This window comes from Mustela lutreola, chromosome 8 (genome assembly GCF_030435805.1).
Source record: "Mustela lutreola isolate mMusLut2 chromosome 8, mMusLut2.pri, whole genome shotgun sequence".
In the NCBI taxonomy this organism is placed as follows: Eukaryota; Metazoa; Chordata; class Mammalia; order Carnivora; family Mustelidae; genus Mustela; species Mustela lutreola.
In genome coordinates this window covers 100,937,399-100,964,969 of record NC_081297.1, presented here as the reverse complement: position 1 = coordinate 100,964,969, position 27,571 = coordinate 100,937,399, and the positions used below count along the sequence as shown (strand labels likewise).

The following is a 27,571-nucleotide window of genomic DNA, read 5'->3' as shown; positions in this document are numbered from 1 at the left end:
GCACCTGATTTATTCACAAGTAAATACCTGAGAAGAAGACTGAAGATGATTTAGGAGATGAGTTGGATCAAAAAGGTAGGATCTACTTCATCTTCCTCATCTCCAAAATAGGGATAAGGGCAGTATTTACTTCACAGGATTGTTGTGAGGATTAATGAATTACTGCATGTAATGTAATTGGTATAAAGCCTAAAACTAAATAAATATTAGCAATATAAGTAATAATAATAGCACACCAAGAATATTCACCATCATAGAGTTGCCAATTCTCTCTAAAGTCATACATAAACACCTCATCAGAACAAATCCAAAAGGATCAGATGTATACATGTAAAAAATAAAACCATAAAAGGACTTGAAAAAGCCATGGTAGAATTATTTTATGATCTTTCACTGGGGAAGTTCCTTCAAACTGTGATATAAAATTCAGAATCTGGGGTGCCTGGCTGGCTTAGTCTAAGTGTCTGCCTTTGGCTCAGGTCATGATCTTGGGGTCCTGGGATCAGGCTCCTTGCTCAGCAGGGAGCCTGCTTTTCCCTCTCTCTTTGCCTCCCTCTCCCTCTGCTTGCCACTCCCCCTGCTCTCTTGTTCTCTCTCTCTGTCAAATAGATGGGTAGAGTCTTGAAAAAAAAATATATAGATTAAATTCACTACATTACTCTGAAACCAATACTACATTATATATTAATTAATTGAATTTAAATTTAAAAATTCACTACATTAAAACCATTTCCAGATAGCAAACACTAGAAAAGGCAAAGACAAGTTGTCAATCTGGTAAAAAAAATAATCTCAAAACAGGAATAATGTGAATTTTCTCTAATATATAAAATGCTCCTACAAATCATTAAGAGAAATGCCAACAGCCTAATTTTTTTAAGAAATGGGCAAAGAATAGTATCAGATATTTCATAGAAAACGAAGGTCTCTATTTTTTTAAAGATTTTTAAAAATTTAGTTATTTGACAGAGAGAGAGGGAGAGAAAGAGAGAACGAGTGCACATGAGCAGGGGCAGAGGGAGAGGGAGAAGCAGGCTCCTCGCTGAGTAAGAAGCCTGACGTGGGACTTGATCCCAGAATCCTGGGATCATGACCAGAGCCGAAGGCGACTACTTAACCAACTGAGCCACCCAGGCATCCTGGAAGGTGTCTTAATATGTGAAAAGATTCACCCATAATAGAAAAAGAAATTTAAACCACACCATAGAAAAAATGCGAAACCATTTTCCCTGAGCACATTGGCAAAAATTATAAGTCAAGCGGAGAAAGACAACTATCATGTGATCTCCCTGATATGAGGAAGTGGTGATGCAACATGGGGGTTAAGTGGGTAGGAGAAGAATAAATGAAACAAGATGGGATTGGGAGGGAGACAAACCATAAGTGACTCTTAATCTCACAAAACAAACTGAGGGTTGCTGGGGGGAGGGGGTTTGGGACAAGGGGGGTGGGGCTATGGACATTGGGGAGGGTATGTGCTTTGGTGAGTGCTGTGAAGTGTGTAAACCTGGCGATTCACAGACCTGTACCCCTGGGGATAAAAATATATGTTTATAAAAAATAAAAAGTTTAAAAAAAAAGTTAAGAATAAACACTATGTTGCCAAAAACATGGGGAGCCAGGAGCCCTTGTATATGTAAATTGGTATGTCTTTTGGAGGACAGCTTGGTATTATGCAATGCATATAACCATTAGACCCTGCAATTGTATTATGGGAACTTAGATAAACTCAAACAGGTACAAAATAACATATATGAGCTTTTCTTGTTGCAGCATCTTACTTTCTAATATTAAAAGATTAGAAAAAACCTTAAAAATCCGTCGATATGAGAGTGGTTAATTAAATCACAGTACAGCACACCATGAAATGTTAAAATAAGCAAAGTGAACAATATATTTGCTACCCCTGGTGTGAAAATAAGAAAACAAAATACATGCATGCTTATGCATAAAGTATCTCTGGGAGGAGATACAGAAAACAGGCAACTGTTGCCCTTGGGGAAATTGATGGGGTAGTTAAAGATAATAGTGCGGAAAAAAAAAAATCTGTTCTTGGTTTACCCTTTGGTAATTTTGGAATTTTGAAATCGTCCAACTTATGACTTATTCATTAGCAAATAAATAAAGTTGAACTATAGAAACCCTCTGCTATTACAATTTGGGTCTTAGTTTTTGGTTGACTAAATGATACACATTAAATTTTTATGATCAGACTTTTAATGTGTTGATTTCTGGTCCTGGGGATAAAAGAAGGATTTAGCACAAAGTCTCCTCCACCACCACCCACTTCACTTATTGCTTTAGAAAACATCTGAAAAGAACATTTTCTTTTCATAAAGGGTGATGAGTGAGCTCTATAGGGTTAAGGGCCTTCGCTGAGCAGATGCACAGCTGCAGATATGAATATATATGAAAATGAAGTCATTTTAGTTTGTCTCCGAGGACTCCCGGGCTCATGAATGAATTCCCAGAAAATAATATGCACATCAAAAGCAGTTGATTTCTTTGTCTAAACTCTCTTCCTGCAGAGAGTTATATGGATGAAACAGTTTCTGGACTAAAATGTCTCTAAGGAAGGGGGAAATGGTCAAATATATGCAATTCTCATGTTTTAGGAGTTACTTGACCTTGAGCCACGTTAGTCACACATGATTTCACCCACTGCCTTGTGACAGTTTCTTGTTAAAATATGTTCGAGTGAATTACGCGAATGGTCTATTTTAAAATGTATTCTAAGGAAAAGACTAAAGCAGATGTCAAAAATGTACCCGGTGTTCTCACGGCCAACCCACATTTATTACATGCCGACCATGCCAAACATGGTGTTCTAGCATCAAAGATGCACAAAGCTGAAAAACAGGCACAGACGGAGAAATTCCAGACAAAATATACTCACAGTAGTAAAACTTCAAGCTCAGATAAAAACCTCTTCCATTGTTTCTTACACTGCATTTTTTTCTCCTAAATATCGTACAGAAAAATGAGGAAAAAAAAATTAAGGAAAGGTTCTCTATTTCTGGGATTCTTAACCCAGGGCCCATAGCCTTCCTGGAAATTAGCTGCCCTTTTTCATGTAAATGCATATAAATATATCTCCGGGGAGAGGATCCCTAGCTTTCATCAGATTTTTATTTTATTTATTTATTTATTTTGGGGATAGATATTCCCCACTTGGTCTCACAAAGAATCCAGTTTGTTGTTGCTATATTCCGGTTAGAAGTGATTTCACTAATTTGCCATTTCTGGTTTGGGTCATTTGGAGATGGCAACTCTGTTTACCTTTGTATTGATTTTGAGAAAAAAAAAAAAAAGAAAGAAAGAAAAGGAAAGGTCTTACCAAGACATTCAGAAATAGAACTTCAAAGGAGTTTCAGAAGCTAGCTCAGTATCTGACACATGAGTATTTATTGACCAGATTGATGAATTCAGTATTATTGTATGAGCACCTACTCCTGGTACCGGACATTTTTCTTGATGGCTTACACCTGATGTCACTGCCATGTCTCCACATCTCCAGTTCCTAACTTCTACCACAAAAGAATTAAATATTCTTAAGCTCCATCAGCTATAAGTTTCTAAGACTGGCCAGAGTTTTTAGAGCTCTGTTCTCAGGAAGAAAGGGAGAGAAATCCAATAGGAATTCTGGAAGCTATTTTCCAAAAGTTAATCCAGGAAGTCAGAAACAGTAAACTAAGCTAAAAAATCATTTTCCAGGACCACTTTATGAGAATTTACATTTTAAAAAGCCATTGTCCCAGGAGTCAGGTGTATTGGGTCTCGGTCCTATTTCCAACACTCAATATTTGTGACTTTTTGTCACTTAACATCCTTGAGGTGGTTGTTTTCTTAATCTGAAAAATGAAGGGGTTAGTTTTTTTTGTGTTCATGCTAATTTAGCACTCTTAATGCTCAAAGTCTGGTCTTCTGTGTGTGAGGAACATAGGCTTCCCTGGGAGCTGGTGAGAAATGCTGACGCTCAGGTCCTGCCCAGGTGCGCTGAATCAGAATCCGCATTGTAGGATCTCCAGGTGATCTGTGCGCACCCATCTAACACATCTTGTACATTTCCCCACTTCTGTCCCTTGAAGACAGGTTACTGAAGTTAATGTCCCAATTTTACAAAAACACGTTTCTTTAAAAACAAATGCTCTGTGGCTAAGTGTTCATTAAATTATCGCATCTTTCCTGATGTGTGTGTAGGACTTTATACAGTCTTTGGTAACTTTGTCAGCTCCTGTCTCTTTACCCCTAGAGATTAGCCACTAAATTCATGAAAAGGACATACATGCTTCATCCAAGCCACCCTAATGAACATTTATTGAGCAACTTTCATGGGTCAGGCCCTGTACGAGGCTCTAGGGAACAAAGATAAGTGAGTCTCTTTCAAGAAAACCATCAAGTTCATTGGGAGAGGTGGGTGAAGAATCAATATTAGGAGATAATGCTGTGATGCTGTGTGGGCACGTCGGTGGGTCACCAAAACTATACTGGAAGGCAATCAAGGAAATGAGCGTTGTGGGACAGGAATTCTGGGACAGGAAGCAAAGGAGATCTAAAGTCAATGACATTTCATTCTGAAGCCAGACTCCTTGAAGAAAAAAACCTAAAACCCAAAAACCTCCCAAAAGGGAGTGTGAGTTTGTGGCAGCCGCAGAGAGAAGAGGAAAGCAGATGGCTGGAGCCTTTGGGGAGGTGGCCTTGGGGCTCAACCCTGAAAGACCATACAGATGGGGGAGGGACATGTGACCCTAGGAAAGAGGCTTCAGTTAGGCCACCTCTAGAGCAACCTCTTGAGTGGTTTTACCAATAGATGGTTTCATATCTTTTTTCTTTTCAATTTTTTTTTTAAAGTAGGCTCCATGTCCAACACAGGGATCTGAAATCACGACCCCAAGATCACGACCTGAGCTGTAATCAAGAGTCAGACCCTCAACTGACTGAGCCACCCAGATGCCCCAATAGTTTCACTCCTTTATTAGAACGTTCATCTCCTCAGGAATCTTGAGATGCCCATATAGAATTAGTGGGCGAAAATGCACTTTGGGGAACTGGAAACATCAGGTTAATAATAAAAGAAAAAGGGGGGCCCATAATCCAAGCTGCAGAGGAGGAATGGCTCAGATCCATCCTCTCCTCTACTTCCGCAGCTCTATCTGACTGGTCATGAGATTTGGTCCATTTCACCTCAGCTCTTAGACATACCTTCTCCTTGCCTCTGCCCTGGCTCCCCAGCCCTGGGTCTCAACACTGGCTGCACATCTGAACCATGGGGGGAGCTTTTCACCAATGCTGATGCCTGCCACTGTCCCCAGTACTCTGACCTAACCTGAGGCCGCTCACTTCAGAAAGCTCCCAAGGTGACTCTGCTATAGGGTTGAAGACATTGGCTTAAGCCCCATTCGTGTCTTCATTATACATCTTAAAAATCCCTCTTTTCTTCATTTCATCTCCTATCCAGCCCTTGTCATCTCTTCTCCAATGCCTCTACCAACTTCCAGCCCATCATCTAACCTGTAATCTAAGTTTTATTTCAAAAACACAATACGTAGTCTTTTCACTCTCCCACATAGAAGCAAACCAGTCACACTTGACCGGTCATTCCAGGAGCGCCTGCCGCAAGCTTCCCACCCCCGACGCCAAGCTCTCCTCCACCGAATGATCTGTTATTTTTAAGACGTATGCCGCCACGCGCACACCTCCATGCGGCTGCACCTGCTCTTTCTTCCGCCCAGAAAGCACCTCCCGTCCCTCGCTGCCTGCCAAAGCCATAGTCATCTTTCAAACTCCAGCTGAAAGGTCACTTCCTTTCACCCACTTTCCCATGTGTGTGTTGCAGAAATGTGTATGGAGTAGTTCCTCTGGGCCAGCCCCTCTTCCAGGTGCTGGGTACACCCTGGGCTGGTTGTCTCCTGGGCTCCCATGACCTTCTCTACAAATCTCTCCTCAACTGCTTCTCACCCTGCAGGTTCACCTTGTCTTTACCTGACCGGTTGTTTGCCCCAGAAGACTGAGCTCCCTGCGGACAGAATTATGCCTTAACTGTCCCTGCCCAGCACCCAGCCCAGCAAGAGTTTAATAAAGGCTTACTGACCATTGACTAACAATGAGGATGAAGAGCAGCTCTCTGGGGCGTCTGTTTGCACCCCTATCTCCTCCTGACTCCTGAGTTTGACCTTCCAGTACCCTTTCTGCTTCACTGCCGGTGGCCGCTCAGCTTTCTCTTAAGTTCCTACTCTGATCATTGCCTTGCTCCTCCTACCCGAAGTCTCTTTCTTCCAGCCCTCCTGAACCGTGATAACCGTGATACATGACAGTTTATAAATACCGGCCTGTGCCTTAACCTGGGAAGCTACCTGGAGAGGACACCGCCCATCCTAAAAAGAACAAGAGAACCAGAGCAGACCAGCACAAACGGCCAACGGTCCTGCAAGTCTTTTCAGTAAAGTCCCCCTCCTTTGACACATCTGGGGATGGGAAGAATTTCCCTTCCACATTCCTAGGAGACAGGCATTCATTTCACAGTCTTTCTCCAGTCACCTGAGCTCATAGATCTTCTTTCCATTTATGAAACTTTATTTTCAAATATACCTCCTTTCAATGTTGATGAAAAGTGACACATTCTAGTATGAAATATGAGCAAATAAATGGAATGGGCATCCTGGGATAGTAATTCTTTCCATACCTGTTTAAATAATTTAATGGCATAGGTTTGGTTTTGGATCTCTGCTCTGTAGACCTCAAAAATCTCCCCTTCTCCAATTAGGAAGTCTTTGTGGAAATTTTTGGTTCCGTCACTGATATCTTGAAAGCTGATGGAGGATTTAAACAATATTCCTTAGGAAGGAAAGGAGGGAGAATAGAAGTTACTTTTTCTCTTCTTTTTTTTTTTTTTTTAAAGATTTTATTATTTATTTGACACAGAGAGATCACAAGTAGGCAGAGAGAGAGAGAGAGAGAGAGAGAGGAGGAAGCAGGCTCCCTGCTGAGCAGAGAGCCTGATGCGGGACTCGATCCCAGGACCCTGAGATCACGACCCGAGCCGAAGGCAGGGGCTTAACCCATTGAGCCACCCAGGCGCCCCATTACTTTTTCTCTTCTTAAGAATCAATGCTGCCATTATAAAGAACCAGGACTTCCATACTAGAAATACATCAGAGTCCAACAGAGAGCCAGCAGGGCTAGGCCCAGGAACCAAAAGTGAAGCCTACCATGTGCTCTCTGCCCATTTACTCGGGTCTGGTACCCACCATTCCAGAGAGCAAATGGCTTTTAAGATATCTGAACACTAGCACTGTGATTCTCTCACCCCTCCAAAGAGGTCACCCAAAGAACGTAGCTGGGGAAAGTTTTCCAAAATTTGGTTTCTTTGTCATTAGATCAATGGGTTGCTTTTGATTCACTATGAACCCAAAACCATGAAGAAAAAAAACCCTAAAACCCAAAACCCATAAAAACCCAAAAACCATAGGGAAATTTTGTTATGACTAAACAATTTTCTCCAAGCATGACTGATGGAAACATTTTTCATGAGCCAAATCCTCTCTCTTCCTAACTTACTTCCTCAGAGTAAATTAGGAAGATGTTTCAGCTTTTCAAAAAATCCTCTAAAGCAGAGATTGGGAGAAAATATTTAAAAGGTAATCAAATACATATCTACAGGGAAAATCTTAGCTAAATCCTTCCAGGCCCAATTTTGGCTGTATTTCCACATTTGATGTTTGATTTAGATCTTACTGTTAAATCTTAAAGGAGCAAAACCTTATCCATCTTTACTAATTCTCTTCTGAACCAAAGAATGGATGCGAATCTAGTGGTAAAAGAGGAGGCAAAGAGCCTTAACTAGCCATTAAAGTTTATCAGAATGATTCTCCCTGCTAATACAGTAATAAAGTTGATAAGGAAAATAACGGGATTTTCATAGTGACCTTCAGCATTGCTCTACAGGCGTCTCTAAAGATCTCTGCAAGGGCTATGGAAATTTCTAAAACTATATTAAACTCAGTATAATTTTTAAATGTTTTCCAATGACATATAAAAATGCAAATTTCACTAATGGAAAATATGAAACCCCTCTAAGGGAAGAGACCACCATTATGTTCCCCATTGGCCAATGGATTTTTTAAAAATATCACCAGAAGATATCATCCATCAGAGTTCTGTGTCAGTCAAAACTGCAAGTATTTCAATATCCATGAAAATTTTACCCTACACCTGCATATTAACGAATAATCAATAGGTTTATTGGTTATTTCTCCCTGTAAGTTAACTTAAAGCAAAACGTGATTTAAAATAAAAAAAAAAAAATTTTTTTTTTTACCTTTTTCATTACGTTCAGGAATACTAACATTATCCACTGTGACATGGGCTGTTTCCTAAGAGAGGAAATACATACTGAAGTAATTCCATTTCATAAGTCTAGAAAGAACAGAATCTTAACAGAAATCCAAAGCTCCCCCTGGACTATACAGTGCAGTAGAGTAGAATCTAATTTAGAAGAAATCTAGTGGAAAGCAAAGTTACTTTATTTAATCCAATAGTATTCATTGCCATACACAGTTAAGCCTTCCATACCACTGCAAAAACTCAATGTCATGGTTATAGTCAATTTTAAATGACTTCCAATGCTATAAAAGATGATTACTGCCAATTTATTTGCTCCAATAAAAACCAACAGCAACATGCAAAATGCCAACTAAAAGAGGAAAATTAAAAACTGAATTAAGACAAATGCATAACTCATGGCGCTCTGAATAGTTCCAAGCCTCATCTATGACAGATCACCATGAGGAGAAAGCTTTTCACTCTTTAAACATTCACAAATCTCTAATTTCCTCAATCCCCAACTAAACAAAGAGTAATGAGAGAACTAAGGCTTTTCTGGCTTTAGGAAAGTACCTGCAAATCCAGCCTTTTTCTGCCTGACAGTTTCATTTCCCATGCTCAATTATACATGCAACTGAGTTCAAGGTTCGTTATCTATGCACATACACTCTACCTTGGGTAACATGTTTGGAAATCCATCTCCCTGATGCCTCTGTTCTGAAGGATTCACGGATGCTCCTGAAAGAGAAATAAGGGGAGCTAGATGCAGAAAAAAATTGATGTCTCTAATAAGCAGGGTTTTTTTCTGTCTTAGACAGTGAAAATAAACACCTTCCTAGTAATGCTAATTTCTAAAATTCAGTGTCATTCTCTGAATGGTAACAAGTATGCATATGTGAATAGCTTTCTAAGGATCAAAAATGATACAAACATGCTTTTGTTCACTTAACACACAAAGACCTACCTTAAATTATTGTTAGATATCATTAAATATATTAGAGCATAAAGCAGAAAACGGAAAGGAAAAAGCAACACTGTATCAGCTTTTTGCCCATATATTTTGAAGTTTTACAATCATGGGATTTTATCTCCTGAGATTAGTTTATTTTTTATCCCATTTTATGCCTTAAGGTGTTAGAGATGTGTGCGTGTGTGCGTGCATGCACACGTGTGTGTTCAACCACAAATACCTACCACCCCCTCCCGAATACACACTGTAATTTTTGTTTTGTTTGAATTGAGGCAGTCTGTGTAGCTTCCTACAAAAGATGAAAACTCTGAACTATTTCGCTGTCACGTCTGACATTTTTATTTAGACTTCAGAAAAATTTTATTTCATCTAGTTTTTCTTAGATTGTATTCTAGTGTTTTCAAAATTATTTTGCTTAGAAGACTGACAACAAAATGGAATCAGTTAATAACAGACTTTTTGAGCAAACTATAAACCAAATAGACCTGGCAGACATTCTCTAGAACATTCCATCCAGAAGAATATACACATATTTCACACCTGTACATTGAACAAGCCTCAGGATAGACTGTATCCTGTGCAATAAAATGAGCCTCAATAAATTTGGAAGGATTGAAATCATACAAAGCATATTCTCCGACCATGATGGACCTAAATAGAAATTCATAACAAAAGGAAATTTGGGAAATTCACAAATACATGAAAATTAAACAACAAATCCATAAGCAACCAAATTAAACAACAAATCCAACCAAGCAACCACTGGTGGAATCTTCTGGAAGGGTTGGGAGATGCAATGAGTTCAGGATGAACCAATGAGTTCAGATGAAATCACAAAGGAAATCAGAAAATACTTTGAGATAAGTGAAAATGAAAACAAAACATACCAAAACTTATGGGACACAGTAGAAGCAGTGCTTAAAGGGAAGTTTATAGCTGTAAATGTCTACCTTAAAAAAGAAGAAAAATCTTAAATCAAGAACCTGAATTTTCACCTTAAGGAACTAGAAAAGAAAGAGTAAGCTAAACCGAAGGAAGCAGAAGGAAAGAAAGCATTAAGATTACAGTGGAAATAAATGAAATAGACAACAAAAGCAAAGGGAAAAATCAATGCAACCGAAGTGGTTCTTTGGAATTATCACAAAATTGACAATCCTCTAGATAGACTAACCAAGAAAGAAAGAAGGAGATTCAAACTGCTAAAACCAAAAACAAAAGAGGAGACAAAACCACCAACCTCATAGACATAAAAAGAATTATAAGAGAAGGTGATGAATACCTGTATGTAAAAAAATCAGATAATTGAAATGACAGATAGATTCCTAGAAAGTCACGAACTGCCAAAACTAACTCAAGAAGAAACAATCTGAATGGATGTATTGCAAGGAAAGAAATTGAATTAATAATCTATGATTTCCCACAAACAAAAGCACAGGTGAATCCTACCAAACATTTGAACAAAATTTAACATCGGTTCTTCACAAATTCTTCCAAAATAGAAGATGAAGTTAACAACACCCAAATCATTCTATGAGACCAAGGACTAAAAATATGTCTGGATGAAAATGCCAAAAGAATAAGGATGCTGATTCAAAAGAATTTTCAGCCTAAGAGCCCAGAGTCTGTAAGGTAAGACCCAAGATCACTCTTGTTGAGGTCAATAAATCTAAAGGGGAATAAACAGAACAGGTGACATTAGTAAATTATTTTATTGATAAAGATGAATGGAAAGAGCTTCATGAGCTTTACTTATCAGGTTGCTCTAAATGGAAGGCAAGACACAGCATCAGAAACAGACAGGAGGGAAAGGTTAGGCCACTGTGAAATAATAGCAGATAAGTATGGTAGAATTAGAGGCCATGGCATAAACACAGCAGTAAAGATAAAAGATACATCCCAGGGTTAGTTTGTAGGTATCATTTGCCCTAAAATACAGTGGGTGGGGTGGAGTGGGTGGGGCATGCCTGGGTGGCTCTGTGGGCTAAGCTGCTGACTCTAGGTTTTGGTTCAGGTCCTGGTCTCAGGGTCCTGGAATGGAGCCCTGGGTCCTGCACAAGGACTATCTCTCTCCCTCTCTCTCTGTCCCTCTCCCCCTTTGTACCTCGCACACACGTGTGTGTGTGAGTGCTCTCTCTCTCTCTCTCTCTCAAATGAATAAATAAATCTTCAAAAATAAAATAAAATACAGGGAGGGGAACCCAATTATATTTTGACTTCTAATCATATAATAAAACTAATTATAAAAGTATATTTTACTCAAATATTGTGATTCTGGTTATGATTCAAATAGGTTCAGAGTTTTGGGTGGAGAACTGATTCTACACTTTAAAACATATAGTTTCTAAGTAAAAAATTTTAAAAACTGAACAAGTGGTAGAAAGGAATGTGTTGTATAACTTAGGCAATAAGGAAAGAAAATAACAACAACAACAACAAAAAGTAATAAAAGCCTTTAGAGAAAGCCTCAGGTATGGAATCAAATGACACAACATGACCAGTCAATATCTTGAATAAAAGGCAATATTTATATTTAAAAATTACATCGCCCAAAAATGGACCAAGAGCCACATTTAAGAATCAAAAATGTTTACCATGGTTTACAATCAAATGGATGGCTCGATGATGCCCCATCTCCTGAAGAATCTCTAAAAGGTCTCCGATGGTCTTGTTTTTCTGTGCCCAGGACCAAAGTAATTCTCTTGTTCCACTTTTACCTTGGTCTACATATTTTTCAATATGACGAACATCCAGCCAGCTGTTTGAAAGTCGCTCCGCTGTGGAAATTGCAATGGGAAGAACCAATATATATATATATATATATATATAAATAATAATAATTTTTTTTTACTTTGATTGGGATACTTGTTTGGGGGTATTTTATCTATTTATTTCATATTATTTATACTTTTGATTTTGAACTAATTTCAGCATCTACTTCCCACCCAACTTCCCATGTTACCATTTTACATTACCTCGTACAATGTTCAGAACCAGTCATAACTCAACTGCAGACCTTATTTTATGTTCACCAGTTCTTTCTACAAATGTCCTTTTCCTGTTCTATGATCCTACCCAGTTTCCCACAGTGCCATTTGTTGGCACTTCTTTTTTTTTTTTTTTTTTAAGATTTTATTTATTTATTTGACAGAAAGAGATCACAAGCAGGCAGAGAGGCAGGCAGAGAGAGAGGAGGAAGCAGGCTCCCTGCTGAGCAGAAAGCCCGATGTAGGGCTTGATCCCAGGACCCTGAGATCATGACAGCGGTCCAACCACTGAGCCACCCAGGCGCCCCTGTTGGCACTTCTTAATCCTGATTCTCATGGACTTCAGTCTTTCCTTGAGTTTAAGGACAGCGTAATACGATTACGTCTTCTTCAGGGCTTAGTATCAAGAGGTTCATGGTGTCCAAGTCCTATACTAGTGATCCTGACTTGATTGCTTAGTTAAGGTGGTATTTGCTACCTTAATGGGTTTCTCTACTATGACATTACCTTTCCCTGTAAAATTAATAACTATGTTGGCGGAGATACTTTGAGACTATGGAAATACGCTGTTTCTCCTCACGTTTTACCCATAAACACTTGCATCCACCAGTGGATCGTGTATATCATAATTTTTGTGGTCTTTGCTTAATGGTGATCTTTTATTTCCCCTTCCTCCTCCTACTATAATTCTTCTGCAAGAAAGTGTTCTCCACTCTCCCCCCCCCCCCTTTATTTAACTTATTTAAATCAGTAGGGACTCATGAATGTTTATTTTATTCTACAGATTAAAATCCAGTATTATTATTATTGACTTTGGTGTCACAATTATTCCAGCTCTGTCCATTCAGGTTGGATCCCACGTTCTTCCGATAGCCGCATGGTTTCTGGAACACTTCCTTATTTTCTGACCCTATGAGAAGCTCCAGGCTCATTTTGCACCCCAGCCATGGAATTGATTGCTTTTCCCAGGAGTCCTGGTTGCTTTTATTAGATAATGTATTTAGAGGACAAGATGTAGGTGCTAAATGCTTTCATGACTGCCAGAGTTCCATTGCTTCTAGGCCATCCAAGCAGACAGAGCTAAGAAACTTAGGTATGTGCATGAGCCCACACACCTATATTTCTCTGTCTGTATACATCTTGAAAACCATGATTTTATACGGATACCTGTAATTCTAAATCAATACCACATGGCATATTTCAGCTCTTTCTCATTTGTAACTTTATTCCCAAACAGCAAGGAACTTTGCTCTCATTATTTATAATGTCTTTACTTCTTTGTTCTTTGTCCCTCTGAGAAACACTTTAACTAAAATACATTATGTACGTATCATTCTATTTGCCCTCAGCTTAAGAATATTCAGGTAAGAGCTTATTTTCCCAAAGTTACTAGGTTAGTTCTTTTCTTCATCACTCCCTTTGGTGTGGTTACTCATAGTTAGGTTCATGTGTTGCAGTTTTAATGGAATGCTGTTTTAAATTTTTGTTCAATACTCTCCTGCCGCTGAAACATTTTGAGCAATTAAAAGTTAATATCTGGGTAGCATCGGGGGAAACGTTCTACTGGGATATTAGGATTTCAATTGCTCAAAAACAGCATATATGACTTATTTAAGGTCTGGTATAAATATCTTGAAGCTGTACTTACTGAGAGTATATGAGTTTGTATGACACCCCAAGTTAATGGGATTCTCTGCACAACTTCCAAATCTTGAAGTGTATTTTAAGGCAAAGGAGGGGGAAAGAAACCAAATGACAGATCAAATGGGTGTCTTTCTGGCCCCTGGGACAATGCTCCCAGATTAACCCAGTCATCTTGAGCACTAAAATTAGCAATGTGATTGGGAGTCAGTGATGGTGATGGCAGCATTCTCTCCTACCTTTATCCTCTGGAAAGTCTAAAAAAGTTAGGAAGTCAGATACACATCAGTAGATAAAATCCTATCATCATCTGAGTGTGGTCATGGGGACCCCCATATTTCACCATAACTGGTCATGGAAATCAGCCTTCTCTTCCTCTGCCGCACATAAATTTGGAAGCTCCTCTCCAGCAGTAACCAAGGTAATCTCATTGAAGGATGTACCTATTCATCAATGATATTCTACAAATATTGCTGTCCTTTTAAAAGACGAACAGGGGCTCAGATCGGAGACACGTAATAAACTCCCTAGGGAACTATCTGTGTTCTATTTCAGACTCTGAAGTTTAAAAACAATTTCTTAGGAAGCTCCTACACCAGTTACAGTATCTCAATCAAGATATCAGAAAGGCAAACATCTTCTGATCCAATATGGCATCCCTTCTCCCCACATTTTCCATCCCTCCACCTTTTGCTGGGTCCTTCTATTTCCTCTAGCTTTATGTTTTTGCTAACAGTATAAGTAAATCCTGAAAGTTGACAGAGATCACAATATGAAATCATAACTGCCCTTCTTTCTGTGAACCCAAAAATGATGTGGTAAGTATTACCAGTGCCCACCAACATTTTCTGTCCTCTACCCCACCAGAGAGGAAGGATTAGGTCTTGGGTTAGTTACCTTGGGTCCTGGCTTGGGTTAGTTATGTCTGTGTATCTCTTTCAGCCAGAAACACAGAAGAGCCAGGGCACAACGCACCAGGCTCCCATTCCTGCCACAGCAATAGCAGATTGCTGTGGCAGGACATGCCGATATGGGAGAGCCTCAGGATCAAAGCAGCCTGGAATGCTGGGCCAACACATGGAGGCCTGGACCTTCAACCCTCTTCCCATGAGCAAAAGGCACACTTTTATCATGTCAACCACTGAGTGATTTTAGTGGTGATTTTCCTGCAGTCTCACTTGGGTCCACCCTCATTAATACACACAAAGTTTTATCTTGGGTGTTCTATTGCTTCAGTCACTCAGAGAAGAGTGAAAGGAAGTGGCAGCTTTTGTGACTACATGTCAAAGGATGATGAAGTTGAGACATTCCATATGAGTGGATGCTTAGGCTGCAGAGGAAAAAACAGCTACAATAAATTATCTGACATCATTAAGTTGGAATGTCTTTGCCTTTCTTCCATATTTTAAGTTCTGGCAAGAATATTTTTATTATTTCTTTCTTAGAAGAGATGATGTCTCATCAAGAGACAAGGACTATCCAAATGTCCATATATATTTTAGATAGCTTATCACTACAAAAAAAAAAAAAAAAAAAAAAAAAAAAAAAAAAAAAAGGAAGGGGACCTTCAAAGCAAGACTATTTGGCAAGACATCGTAACTATTTTAATGTATTTCTTTTTGATGACGTAGTCTGCCTATTTGGTTGAGGCACAATTTTCATAAACATTTTATTTCACTATTTCTAGAAGCTCTTAGGGGAAATAGTGCAAATCAGTATAGTTTGTTAAAAAGAAAACCATGGGCCCCAAAGGGCGTCACGTAGTCCAAGTCACCAAACAGGGCTTAATATCTAATCTAACTGGAGTTTCAACCTCCCCCAGAAATATAAATCGTAGTCAGTCAGAAATTTTCTAATCAGGGCCAATGAAGTAATCTGTTACATGGGCCCTTTCTATCCCCAAAGGAAGATGAGATCATCTTCATGATAAGAAACTTTGTTCTTCTCCTTAAGGGAAAGTGATCTTGCCAGGACAAATCCTTTTCTTTTGCTAATAACTTTCTTGACCCACCATCTTTCCTATAGAAACCTTCCATCTTGTACAACTCCCTGAACTTCCCTGTTTGCTAGATGGGATACAGACTGATTCATGAATCACTAAAGAAAGCCAATTAGATCTTCAGATTTACTTGATTGAATTTCACTTTTTTTTTTTTTTTTAACAAGTTGGAACATTGGTTTGATGTGCTAGCAGTACAGTAACTGCATACATCAAGTGTGAGTAGAGGGGTGCCTGGGTGGCTCTGTCAGTTGACTCTTGTCAGGTGGCTCTTGATTTCAGCTCAGGTCACGATCTCAGGGTCATGAGATCATACCCCATGTCAGGCTCCATGCTCAGTGTGGAGTCTGCTTTGAATTCTCTCTCTCCCTCTGTCCCTCCCCATGCTCATGCATTCTCTCTCTCTCTCAAGTAAATAAGTAAATCTTAAAAAAAAAAAAAGAAAAGAAAAGAAAGAAAAGAAAAAGGAAAAGAAAAAAGCATGTGTGAAGTAAGAAGAGGTTTCCCTAACTAAAGATGGAGGCATCCTGGGGGCACCTGGCTGGCTCTGTCCAGTGGAACATGGGACTCTTGATCTTATGGTGGTGTGTTCAAGCCCAACGTTCCGTGTAGAGATTACTTAAGAATAAAATCTTATAAAGTCTTAGAAAGAAAAAAAAAAGATGAGACCATTATGGAAGGCTTCTTACAGGAGTAGTTTCTGGAGCATAAGCCAAGTTGAAAACTGTAAGTCTTTCTAAAGAGAGACCAATTGTCAAGGAATTATTAAATGGAATATACTACATTGGGGAGGAAAAAGAGAATCACCAGACTTTTCAGTGGAAAACAAGATAAAAGAATGAACTCTGAGGTTATATTGTCTTCAGAAGAGAAAGTCACCAGTCAAGACCAAGGACCCTGTGGCCTCTGGATATATGCATGAAAATGTGGGTTTAGTGGTGGCTCTGCCATTGACCTATGGTGCAACTCCAGGCAAGTCACTGAGCAGTTTCAAACTTGTCATTAATTAATATCCTTTGAAATCCATTTGAAATCCTTCCCAAAACAGACACCAAGTTTCTCTAGTCTACTGTTTATAGGATGACCTTAAAATACCCCAGTGTTTAGAACACTTCCCAGTCTCCAAATTAACATGCCAACAGGGGAACACTAAATATCAAATTTCAGCAAAGTGAAAATTTAGGTTTCTACTTTTTCTATTAGTAAATTAGTGGCTACTATTTATAGAGTATTATGCATAAAATAGGCATAATGAACTCTATCAGTTATTAATATCTATGCAAAATACAATAGGCTTAAAAAAAAAAAAAACCAGCTTCCTCTGGGGGGACCTGGCTGGTTTGGTCAGAAGAGCATGTGACACTTGAGCTCAGGATTTGTGAGTTCAAGCCCCACCATGGGCGTAGAGGTCACTAAAAAAAAAAACCATAAATAAACTTAAAAAAACCCCAGGTCCCTCTCCAACTTGAATCTTTGGCATAAGACATGACATGACTTTGGGATAGACAGGAGAGAGGACACCCTTGTGGAGTCCCACAGTCAGGGAGGAGTGTGAGGGAGTGACATTGTCACCAGTTAGACCCCAAGACCTGGCCTTTACTGCCTGCCCCCCTGCTTGTACACTTTTTCTTATATTTTTCCCTAAGCTCTTCTTTCCAGCTTTCCCCTTAACTCAGAGAAGTGAAACCCCAAAACCACTCCTCCAGGGTATGGCTTCTGCCCTCACAAGACCTCCTGTTGGTCCAGACCACCCAGACCATTTGAGTTAAACCTGGCATGAGTCTCTGCAGGTAGACCACGGAGTGGCCTCTGGAATGATCTACAGTTACCTTTACTTCATCATAATATGAAGATCTCTGCCCAAGGGGGAGCTTCAGCCTCTTTAACACAGCACATAAGATCCGTAGAGGATGTGACCTCTTGCCTGCCTCTACTGAGGACAACACAGTTCCCTAGCTAAATATTCCTCCTAACCCTAAACAAGAGGAACCCATTCACCCTCTCTGTAGGAGTCCTGGCTTTGGAAACCAACCCCACCCCCACCCCACCCCTGTGATCTTCTTATTTGCTGCAGATGAAAGTTTTCTTTGTGGGACAACTGAACCTGGTGCCTGACTCACCAAGGCGTGGCGGACTCGTGTTGGTTCGGTTACAACATCCGCTCCCTTTACAATGGGGATAGATTGGGGCAAGGTTTAAGGGCTGAAAGAAGAGAATCAGTCAGGTGGGGAATTGTTCCAGAAGGGAAGGAAAGGGCCTGATAGGGTCAAGAGGAGGCGGGTAGGCTTACAGCGGAGGCTTCATGTTAAAGAAAGGGTGAACAAGCCCCATAGAGTTTCTGTGTTACCTTGGTACGAACCACTCGACACATAGCAGATTTGCTGAGTGACAGACAGAGGCCCTGAGTGATAGCATACAGACTGAAAACATCCTGAAAGCAAACTCGAGGTCAGTAGACTTTTGAGGAGGTGACGCCAAGAGAGTAGCTCCAGTTGTGGGAGAATCCATCTGGTGGCAATACTAGCAGGCATGTCACCAACAATATTCGCACACAGAAAGGTAAAAACACTCTATGGCTCACAATCCTCACAGTAGGAAAAGAACAGCTTACAGCTGCCAAGGAGATCTGGAGTTAACTTTTCAAGTCAGATTTCCCACATAATTCTATTACCATTTTTAACTTTCTGAATTTCCCTTTTAAAAGGGCAACAGGCCACAATTCTGGGCCCTGTCATCCTGTTACTTGAGGCACCACCTATGCCAACAGAGCTGAGGTTTGGGTTTCCTAACACTGAGCAGGGTCAGAGGGTTCTGGGTTTGCCCCAGGTCTATATAAAGCAAGGTGTTTTTCTTCCTTTCTTCTTGTTTTTAAGATTTTATTTATTTATTTAACAGAGAAGAGAAATCAGAAGTAGACAGAGAGGCAGGCAGAGAGAGAGGGGGGAAGGAGGCTCCCTGCTAAGCAGAGAGCCCTATGCGGGGCTCGATCCCAGGACCCTGAGATCATGACCAGAGCCAAAGGCAGAGGCTTAACCCTCTGAGCCACCCAGGCGCCCAGCAAAGTGTTTTCCAATAGTACTAGTTCACCGTGTAAAACGGATACAGGCTCAGCTGAAATGGATACTGCATGTGTGGGGTTACTTTCAGGATGAGACATGAAATACATTTTCTCTTTCTCTAACTGGGGATTCACAGTGCAATCTTAATAGCTTTTCTTCAGCGATGATGCATTCTGCCCAGAAACACCACGAAACAGCATTATTTAGCATCCATAAAATGTATACTTCATTTGGAACAGATTCTAGAAAACAAGAGCTTCAGAGTGATGAGAGAGGAATGCAGACTCCTGACAAGTTAGTTACAGCCTTCAGTATTCATGGTTTTCTCTAATCTTCCTTGTTTTCTTCCAGAACACAGAACTTTGTTTATTCAGAGTACTAAACAAAAAGTAAACTTCTCAATGACTAATTGCGTTGGTAAACTCGAGCATTCTAAAGGAAAAGATAAATTAAGAAAAATATGCTGCAGTTAAGCATTATTTAAAATACTGGGGGGGGTGTTTTTGTTTTTATTTAAAGATTTTATTTATTTATTTGACAGACAGAGACCACAAGTAGGCAGAGAGGCAGGCGGAGAAGGGGAAGGGAATCGGGCTCCCTGCTGAGCAGAGAGTCTGACGTGGGACTCGATCCCAGGACCCTGGAAACATGACCTGAGCTGAAGGCAGAGGTTTTAACCCCCTAAGCCACCCAGGCACCCCCAAACATTGTTTTTTGGAAGGCAAATCTTTCGTTTGAAAGGCATCTTGGCAGAACAGAAGCCAAAAAGTCCACCTGAAAAGTTCAGAGATTAGTTTACCTGAAGACACTGATTGCTTAATAATCATTTAATGTTCAAAGTTCCTTTCAGGCTTTGTTTTGAGAGGGCAGAACTATCTAGGTGGTGCTAACCACTGGGGAATTCAACTGCAGAAATCACTCCATATGCAAATAGCTCTCTGAAGGGGTTTTTTAGAATAAGGCAACACACCCTTGTTTGGAATCTGTATTTGCATAAAACCCCAAGCCAAAATCCCTAGTAAGTTAAGACTGCACAGTTTGTTTTTGAAATAACATGATGGGAAAAGGAAAAGATGCCTCTGTTCTTTCTTTCTACAAAGCACACAACACAGGCCTTCTATTTATTCATTCATTCATTCATTTATGACTTTATTTATTTGAGAGAGAGAGAGAGTGTCAAGCAGGGGGCAGAGCAATGGGAGAGGGAAAACAGACACCCCACCGAGCAGAGCGCCTGGCGCAGTGCTCAATGCAGAGTTCAGTCCTCAGACTCCGGGATCATGACCCGAGCAGACACTTAACCCACTGAGCCACCCAGGCGCCCCAAGGCCTTCTTCTTTAAAACAACACACAACTGAAGATATTTTTAATTGCAAAAGAAGTCAAACAAAAGTCAAATGTGTGAGTTGGCTCAACTCCTCTTACCAGACTACCGCAATAACACCCACCAGCTAATACATTTTATGAGAAGTAATTCTGAGCCATACTTAAGCTTATGTTTACTTTTGACCCATACTTGAGCAGGACTTATTTTCCATGGCAGGGCTGTGCGTGATTTCTCAGGTATCCTTCCATGTGCCCTGCTCCCTCAAGCCCAGATTCAGGTACACATGTAACATTAACTACCTCTGGGAAACAATTTAAGAACAGTTCACCCTCAACACCAGCGTTTCAGGCTAAAGCTCAGAAGCTGTGTGATTCCATACCTGGGTAATGACTGGTACTGTTTCTCCTCACTTTCTTCCTTTGTTCAACTTCTTTATAGAATCTGTATAGGCCTACTGCCTCTACCAATTGGCAAAATCAAATTGGAAAATCTCGACAAGCAGGGACCACAACTTGTATCTAGTACAGTGCTTTGTTTAATACTCTTCCCCATGAGCTTTGGATGTTTAGCAGGCATCTGTTCATCATTCATTCAATCACATATATTTACGGAATGCCTACTCTGTGCTAGGTACAATTTTAGATGCTGGAGGAGCAAGCAAGAAACAAGGCAAACAAAACATCTCTTTTCCCCTTGAAGCCTGTTATCTAGATGGGCAAAAAACAAATGAAGAGAGATAAAGTGTTTGAGTGACAATAAGTGATGTGAAGGCAATCGAAGCAGGAAAGGAGCATAAGGACCACAGTGGTGTCAATTTTTATAAAGTGGTCAGAGTAGATAATAGTTAAAAATACAAAGGAAGTGAAGAAATAAGCCTCAGGGTTACCTGCAGGGAAAATGTTTCTGGCATGTGCCAGGAGAGGCCGATGCAGCTGGCATGGGGCAGACAAGAAGGAAGGGAGAAAAGCCATATAGGACTTTGGGGTTTACTGTGAGAAGGGAAGCTACTGAAGGGTTCTGAATACGACAATGACCTTAGCTCACTGGCCGCTGGCTGAAAAGGAACTCCAGGAGGGCAAGGGCAGTAGCAGGGAGCCCAGTTAAGAGGCTGCTGAAAGGGGTGTCTGGGTGGCTCAGTGGGTCGTTAAGCGTCTGCCTTCGGCTCAGGTCATGATCCTGGGATCCTGGGATGGAGCCCTGCATCTGGCTACTTGCTCAGCAGGGATCCTGCTTTTCCCTCTGCTGCTCTCTCCCTCCTTCTCTCTCTCTCTCTCTCTCTCTCTCTGTGTGTGTGTGTGTGTGTGTGTGTGTGTGTCAAATAAATAAATAAATAAATAATCTTTAAAAGAGGCTCCTGGCCCACTGGCATCAGTGGGACCTGATGGTGGTTTGGACCAGGCTGGTGGTGGCGGCAGTCCTAAGAAACAGTCGGATTATTAGATAGAGCCTGAAGGCAAAATTAACAACATAGACTTAGAGACATGAATGTGGTTTGGCAAGAAAGCAAGAAGACCAGTATTTTCAGCCTGAACAAGTGAAGGATGGGGTTGCCCTTAGCCAAGATGGGGAAAATCTTTGGTGGAGCGAAGCTTTTCTGGGCTGTTACATTGGAGACGTCTGTCAAGTAGGCAAATAGAAGAGATGGTGCTGATGTCAGAGAGGGAGATGCAAGCTAGACCCGGGGCAGTTACCAGCATATGGATGGAACCGGCAAGATCGTGGGTATGGTAGATACATAGGTCTGTGGACTAATTCCATGGGTACTCGGGGATGTCAGAGAGATAAAGAGGAACCTGCAAGATGAGAAGAAAATAAACAGTGTAAGTTCTAGAAGGAAAGAAAGTGCCTCAAGGAGGAAGGAAGTGTATCAAATCAGAGGAAACTGAGCACTGACCATTGGCTTTAGCCCCTAGGACTTGGAGTTGTTGGTTTTTTTTTTTTTTAAGGTGTTTATTTTATTTTATTTTATTTATTTATTTGCTAGAGAGTGAGAGAGAGAATGACAGGGGAGAAGGTTAGAGGGAGAAGCAGACTCCTCATGGAGCTGGGAGCCCGATGCGGGACCCAATCCCAGGACTCCGGGATCACGACCTGAGCCAAAGGCAGTCACTCAACCAACCGAGCCACCCAGGCGTCCCAGGATGAGAGGTATTTTAATGGAAGAGTGGGGGTGAGAGCCATATTGGAGCAGGTTCCAGGGAGAATGGAGGGCCTGAAATATAAGTAGCCCTTTTACAGAATTTCACCTTAAAGGGAACAGAGAAATGGGGTGGTAACTTAGACTAAAAATAAGATCTAGAAAGAACACTGTAAGATGGGAGAAATTCCATGGTCGTCAAAAGAACACAGGCTCTACTCCACTTTCAAGGTGGGGAGGCATCACTCCTCGTTCCTTAAGTGTACGCTGCACTTAGTGACTTCCTTCCAAAGCATATGTGAAGAGGGGAAGAGAGAGAGTATCAGCAAAGCAAATCGATGGATATGGCCTCAACTCTGGTTAATGTCAACAGGGGTAAGTCACGTAAACAGTGGGTATCCCTGATATGATGTCCTGAAAATGGTACTTTACCTCTGCAGTCTGCCTCTCAAAAAATCTGTTTTTCAAATTTTTTAAAAAAGATTCTGCTTATACATTTGTCTCAGAAAAAGAGAGCGAGCACGTGACCACAGAAGCAGAGGGGAGTGGCAGGCAGTGAAACAGGCTCCCCACTCAGCAGGGAGCCTGATTCAGGACATTGGGAATCATGACCTGAGCCAATGGCAGACGCTTAGCTAACTGAGCCACCCACGTGCCCCTGCCTTTCAGAAACCCGTAACCTCAGTCTAATCATGAGTAAAACATCAGTAAAATCTTGATCAAAAGACATTCTACAAAATGGTAGGCCAGTACTGACCAGTACTCCTCAGAACCGTTAAGGTCATCAAAAACTAGAAAAGTCTGAGACTCGATCACAGTGAAAAGGGGCCCGAGGATACATGATGACTAAATGTAATCTCGGATGGGATCCTGGGAGAGAGAAGGGGGGTTAGGAAAAAAATGAAGGAAATCTGAATAAAATATTGACTTTGATAATAATAATATACTGACATTGTAACAATTGTGCCATACTAATGTAAGATGTTAATAACAGGGGAACTGGATGGAGAGTATAAGCAGAAGATATAAAAGATGAGAATTTTTGGTACAATCTCCTAATTTTTTCTGTAAATTTAAAACTGTTCTAAATAATAAAATCTATCTAATTTTTTTTTTTTTTTTTTAAAGAACATAGGCTCTGGAGTCTGACCATCTGATTAGAATCCTAGTCTGCACTTTACTAGACCGTAACTTAAGTTACTTAAATTCTCTGAGAGTCAGTTTTCTTACCTATGAAGTGGAAATAGGAAAAATACCTACCTCATAGAATTTTTGTGACAAATGACATAATCCACAAGAAGTGCTTAGCAGAGAGTGTCTGGCAAAGAGCAAGCCCTGGATAGATGGCAACTTTTATTATTATTAGGACTATTATTTTGATTCTTTGTTGAATATTCAAAGACACATTTAATGTGATTTTATACTTAATTTGCTTTAAAGTGATTAATAATAATTTCTATGATAATTTCATTTCTTTTTTTCAGAGGGAAAAAAACTGAATACAACCCATTCCAGACTACCTGTAAAAGGGTTTCTTTCCCAGGGTATCACAAGTGTTGAAATGGGTCATGGTGTGCACTTCTCCAAATAATTTAATTCAAGTACTACCCTATGATAATGTAATGAAATGACTTGTCACCAGAGGCTCTATTACCACGTCTGGAAGGGAGTATAAGATCAGTAACATTTTCAGCTTGGGCTCCTCCTTTCATTACAAAGCCATAAAATCATCATCGACCAGAGAATGTATTACCTTGTGATTTCCTCTTCTTAATAACCATATGTGACAAAAGGGACTTGAGGAGTAATATGAAGAATATGTTTAAGGATAAAAAACAATTAAGTGGAGAAGTGAAAGAGTGTGGTAAAATAACTGCTATATTAAGATGCTACTAAAGTAGAGAATTTGGCCAGAGCAATGGCTCCCAAGCCAGGCTGGGCATCAGACTCACCTCTGCAAAAAACAGAAAGATGCTGGATCCTTAAAGCAAATGCTGAATCAACAGCTCTGGGTGTGGGACCTAAGCATTTCTATCTTATTTATTTATTTATTTATTTGAGAGAGAGAGATAGAGAGGGAGCAAGAGAGCGCGCACAATCTGGAGTGGGGGGTGGTGGGAATGAGAAGCAGAGGGAGTGAGAGAGGCAGGTTCCATGCTGAGCAGAAAGCCTGACGCAGGGCTTGATCCCAGGACTCTGAGATCATGACCTGAGCTGCAGGCAGATGCTTAACTGACTGAGCCACCCAGGAACTCTGGCATTTGTATCTTTAAAAGATCACACAGATGATTCCGGTTTGTGAACAACCAAGCTGCCATATGATCTATGGCAGAGCTGCCTTTGTAAATGTCATCTGATATTCACCATCATCAAGCATCATGATCAGCTTGAGACAGTCTTAACTATTACACTGCATTGTTTTCTACATGGAATTTTGGACACTCTGTATCTTCAGGCTCTTTGCTGTCCTGAGCATAAAAGGGACTGCGTCCCTGATTCAGTCTTCCAGCACTCTCGCCTTCACCCTCTAAGGTCAAGTTTTCCCTCCCTCTACCTCTTCCCGTCTTTCTCCTTTCCCCATGCCAATAGGGAAACTCAGCATCTATTTAACATGGGCAGTGCCCTCAACCACCCTGAGTTGAGTCAGGCTTCCCTTCTGGCTGAGCCAATAATTCATGAAGCAGCTGCTCTGTACTAGGTCTCCTTTCAGAGCTACGTAGTCTAGCTATGTGCACAGTAAATTATAGCTAGAGAATCAAGAAATAGGCATTTCAGATTCTTCTCCTATGAAAGAATATACAAAGGAACAATGGCCAGACTCTATACAAAAATAGAATGGTGACTCACAACATGCGTTACCCAGTCCAGAATGCCAATCTACTATACACAGTAACTAGTCTGAGAAGTCATGTTAGCATCTGTAGCAGCTAGTCCAAGAAACCAAAAGATAATCTCTGTAGCAATCAGTCCCAAATAGTTACGATTCAATTAACAACTGTCAACTTCCCTGATTTTCGCCCCTGCTTCCAATTCAGGACCATCTTGAAAGAGCCAAATATACACCCTAAACAATTCTGCTAGTTAGCCTGTCCATAGCTTCTCCATGTCAACTCCTCCAATAGTGGAAGACCTGAAGCCTTCTCTTTTTTCTACCACAAAGCTTTTCCACTCCTTGCTTGCCTTTGGGTCTCTGTGAAATGCAAGTGATGGTGGCTAACTCCCTTGCTTTGAATAAATAGCCTCTGCTTATTCTCATTTGGGTGGTCTTCACTTATTTCCACAACTACAAAAATGGGGCTGCATGTCTGAAATGGCTCACTGAATTGTTCTTTCACAGCTGAAATGAGTGTACTTTAGAGAGGCTATTTTAGAGAGTGTACTTTAGAGCGGAAAGAGCAGAGCAGTCAGTACTTGTGAACTTGAGGAAGTCATGGTCTGGAAGAATAGTGTGGCTGTGGGTAAGGGCACAGGCAGTGATCCAAACTGCCATGGTTCAAATCCTGGCTCTGCTACTCCTTAGCTGTGTCAGTTTGGGCAAGTGTCATTTAATGAATGTGTACCACAGTTTCCTCATCCGTTAACACATCGGTGATGATAATAGCGCCTGCCTCAAAGGGCAACTGTTAATGCTTTATGAGACAACCCATGTAAAATGTGAATGTCTGGATTTGAATGCAGAGAAGAGAGAGAGAGAGGGAGAGAGAGAGAGAGAGTGACTGCAGCAATACTGGGCTGGACTTCCTGAAAAGCACCAGTGATGTGGGACTGAGAACTAACCACCCCTACTAGATGGGACATACACTCTTCCATGTTCAGTCTTCATCGTGCTTTACTCATTTATGATAGCCACCTGGCCCCACTGACTAACTGTGGACTGCAACAAAAACATTCTTCTCTCATGAATGTAGTCATTCTAGGAAACCAGTGGGTCCTAAAACGTCCATGTCATCCATTTCCAAAAGATCTGGTATGGGAAGGATCTTATCCCCCAAATGCATACTCTATGTTTTCCAGAAGTCAAAGAGTCAAGTATTTTCTGATATTTTTACATAAGGGTCATACTTTAAAATTACAGAGCCTTATAATATACAAATGGTTTTAGGGTTTTTTTTTTTTTCACTTTTTAATTTAAATTCAATTAACTAACTTAGAATGTATTGTTGGCATCTGAGGTAGAGGTCAGAGATTCATCAGTCTTATATAATACCCAGTGTTCATAACATCACGTTCCCTTTTTAATGTGCTATCACCCAGTTGCCCCATCCCCCAACTTCCTCCCCCCTCCCCCAGCAACCCCGTTTATTTCCTATGATTAAGAGTCTCTTATGGTTTGTCTCCCTCCCTGATTCCGTCTTATTTTTTTCCCTTTCCCTATGATCTTGTTTTGCTTCTTAAATATACCTAGAAGCCCACGGCCACATTCCACAAAGTGTGACCATATTGTTCATTAACAACAAAACTTTTTTTTTCATAGGTCTTTTGCTAGTATTGCTTAAAAAAAAAAAAAAAGATGTTTCAGAGAATAAAGGCTGAGTTGTTTTGACATGATTGTGCTTATTTTCAACTAACATTAAATGTGTCACCATGGAAGATCAAATCTAACAAAAGTGCCTGTACTTAATAAAACAAAGATTTTTTTCCCCCTGAATTATTTCCAGTGATCACACTCAAGACTTCCAAAAGGCAGTTGCTCAACTTCCCAATGACTGCAGAGAATGGTTGTAAAGCCAACTTTCCACATGGATATAAAAAGACATCATCTAGCATAAACCTTCATGCCACAGACTATGATAACTAAGCAAAAAATATTAAGAAAACTGGGAGCCACATTGATGACAAATAGTATTTTACGTTACCATTTCACCTCGAATTTAATTAAGAAGGGCACTTGCAAGTGCCCTGAAAACACCAAAGAATAAATTTAAAGGGATAAACATGTTTTAGTATGAAAATTATATTCTAGGGTAATTTTGCCATAAGAAGGCATCACATGGGCGATTTAACTTAAAATATTCTGAACCAAGCAAGGCGGGAACAGTTGATAAACACGGGATGGTTTCAGGAGGGTAGCTGCCGCCTAATCCCACCGAGGGACCCAAAACGTCTGTGAAAGAGAAGCAGGTCGGACTGTG

The 27,571-nt window shown here is 40.5% G+C and overlaps 1 protein-coding gene across 1 annotated transcript in view; it reads right to left on the bottom strand.

Annotated features, from left to right (window-relative positions):
- Window positions 1–27,571, bottom strand: part of IRAK3 (interleukin 1 receptor associated kinase 3) — a 49,302-nt gene that overhangs the window by 21,269 nt on the left and 462 nt on the right. The window contains exons 2-6 of the mRNA XM_059186249.1: window positions 11,884–12,066; window positions 8,996–9,060; window positions 8,318–8,372; window positions 6,683–6,834; window positions 2,897–2,961 (exon numbers count right to left, since the gene is read on the bottom strand). Of these exons, the coding sequence (XP_059042232.1) occupies window positions 2,897–2,961; window positions 6,683–6,834; window positions 8,318–8,372; window positions 8,996–9,060; window positions 11,884–12,066 (520 nt within the window). The remainder of the gene's footprint in view (window positions 1–2,896; window positions 2,962–6,682; window positions 6,835–8,317; window positions 8,373–8,995; window positions 9,061–11,883; window positions 12,067–27,571) is intronic.